Below are 2,511 nucleotides of genomic sequence, written 5' to 3' on the forward strand. Positions count from 1 at the left end.
CAGTGTCAATCCAAACTGAGCCTTTTGTGTTTACTGTCTTACATCTGCTGGTGTTGATGCAGGTGTTCCTCATATACTGTCCGGCGAGTGAAGTCATTTCAAAAGTTCTCCTGACGTCAGCGCGGAGTTTTTGTTTTTCTTCGGCCCTCCTCCTTACCTCATAGTACTCCCCTCCTCCTCCTCCTCCTCCTCCTCCTCACCTCGTCATACTCCCGCCCTCCACAGCGCGTCAAAGTCACAACAAGGGGGCCGAGCGACCAATGAGCTGCTGCGGGCTGCTGAGTTCTGGGGGCCCGGGGAGCTCCGAGAGCAAAAACGCCTAAGAGCGCCAGAACTTTCTCACTCGTCTTGTTTTCTCCTCAGTGATCGATCCAGCGACTTGAAGCACACTTTTGGATTATTTGTTGGATTTTTATGTTTTTGGGGTTTGGAATAAATCGGGGAGGGGGGACCTCCGAACATATGGAATGATTTGTCCGGGTAAGAAACGCTCGCCCACGGAGCAGAGATTCCAGGGATTAACTTTTTTAGTGGAAAACCAAAGTTCCGGTTTATGACTCTGTTGTGAGTTCCAGCGCCCCCGCCGCTACCGCCACCATGCCGCGGACCTTCCGCGGATCCCTCCGCCCGCTGGCGTGCGTGCTCGCCCTGGCCGCGTGCTTGTCCGCGGCGACGCCGCCGCACGGCCGGAGGCTGATCTGCTGGCAGGCCATCATGAACTGCCAGACGGAGCCGGAATGCAACTACGCCTACGACCACTACCTCCGCGCCTGCGGGCCGGTGTTGAGCGGCGAGCGGAAGAAGTGCCCCAGCCACTGCATCTCCTCCCTGGTGCAGCTCAACATGACCCGCAACGGCCCCGCGCTGGAGGACTGCAGCTGCAGCCACGATGCAGTGTGTACGCGCACCAAGCGGGCCATCGAGCCCTGCCTGCCGCGGACCACCAGCACGGGCTGCACGGAGGCGCGGCGCCAGTGCGAGCGCGACCCGCAGTGCAGCTCCAGCATGCGGGACTACTTGCACCACTGCGGGAAGCTCTTCAGCGGCGCCGTGTGCACCAACGCCTGCCGCGGCGTCATCGCCAACATGCGCCGCATCCCTCGGGGGCAGCAGCTGGACGCCTGCCTGTGCGACGGCACAGAGAGGGCCATCTGCGAGTACGTCAAAAGCAGCATGAAGACGCTGTGCTTCGACACCCCGGAGCGGGAGGAGAGCAGCGGCTCTCACGAGGGCTTCGACCCGGGGGACGACGAGGACTACACGCACCCTGACTACAGGGAAGAGCCGGAGAGCGGAGCCTCTTTCCTGGAGGGCCACTTTGTTTTGACGCTGCTGGCATCCATGTTGGCCCTCATTTAAGACTTTCAGGTTGAGTTCTTTTCTATGCAAATGTTATCAAAAAAAAGCACACAATATTTTGTGTGATGGGGTCTCAAACTTGTTTCTCTCTATACAACTCCATATATCAGTGTACTTGTGCCCCTTACACTTCAATATACGATGCCGAGCTTCACTCCTACCAGACCAGGGGCCTCATGTAATAAGACTAAAAATAGCAAAATCCAGAAAACTATGTACACAAGTAAAAATTCAGATGCATTAAAGCGTGCAGATGCACAAATTTGCACTTTTCAGTCATGATACAACTCATCTTTGCCGTGAAAAAGGGAGTACACGCCAGGTTTATGTGCGTAAACGAGCTGGCCCCAGGGGTTTCCCACCGATGATCTTGAGTAGTCAAAGCATGTTTTCTTAAACTAGTTTTACAACTGATCTATTCAAACAAAAATCCTCTATTTGATGACAAGTTAGCACAACATGACATAAAGCAGGGGTGTCCAAAGTGCGATCCAGGGGCCACTTTTTTTTTTTTTTTTTTTTTACTGGCCCCTTCAGACAATACCATTAATTCATTATTATTGACATATAAGAAGTGCTGCCAAATGATACATTTTTAATCAGATTAATCACACTTTTAAAATTGGATTCATCATGATTTTTCACACGTATTATTTGTAGTATTGCTTGCTTGCATAATTTCAATTAATAAAAAAAAAATCACAATATTGGGACACAAATGCAATTGTATTAATAGAATAGATCAGAATATATAAGAGCAAATTTAATTGTGTAAAGTATTTCCTTATATACATGATTAATGCAATTTTTTTGTGATTAATCGCTTGTAATTTTTGACAGATACCACATTAATTTCCTTGGTCACCTATAAACACAAAGCCAACAGGAATGTTTTGTTCAGCTAGCTTAGCTTCCATTGACGTACACTGCTTTGCTTTTAGCATCTGGATGTGAAAAAAGTATCAAAGGGTCACCCTTAAATTTTTCTCACAGCGGCCCTGGCTGGAAAAAGTTTGGACACCTCTGATATAAAAACAAATATCGCACTGTTTGAGTGGAGATCTGCCATTTAGATGTTGCAAACACAACATCTTTTCTTTTTGTCAAAGTAGCCCAAATAGTCATTTAAAAAAACATCACCAGAAATGAATG

At 48.9% G+C, this 2,511-nt stretch overlaps 1 protein-coding gene across 1 annotated transcript; it reads left to right on the plus strand.

Moving 5' to 3' along the window:
* Positions 1–225: 225 nt before the first annotated feature.
* Positions 226–1,891, plus strand: gas1a (growth arrest-specific 1a). The gene has a single exon (XM_061906128.1). The coding sequence runs from the start codon at positions 598–600 to the stop codon at positions 1,357–1,359; it is 762 nt and encodes a 253-aa protein (XP_061762112.1). The 5' UTR covers positions 226–597; the 3' UTR covers positions 1,360–1,891.
* The last annotated feature ends 620 nt before the right edge of the window (positions 1,892–2,511 follow it).

Source organism: Nerophis ophidion, linkage group LG07 (genome assembly GCF_033978795.1).
Source record: "Nerophis ophidion isolate RoL-2023_Sa linkage group LG07, RoL_Noph_v1.0, whole genome shotgun sequence".
Classification (NCBI taxonomy): Eukaryota; Metazoa; Chordata; class Actinopteri; order Syngnathiformes; family Syngnathidae; genus Nerophis; species Nerophis ophidion.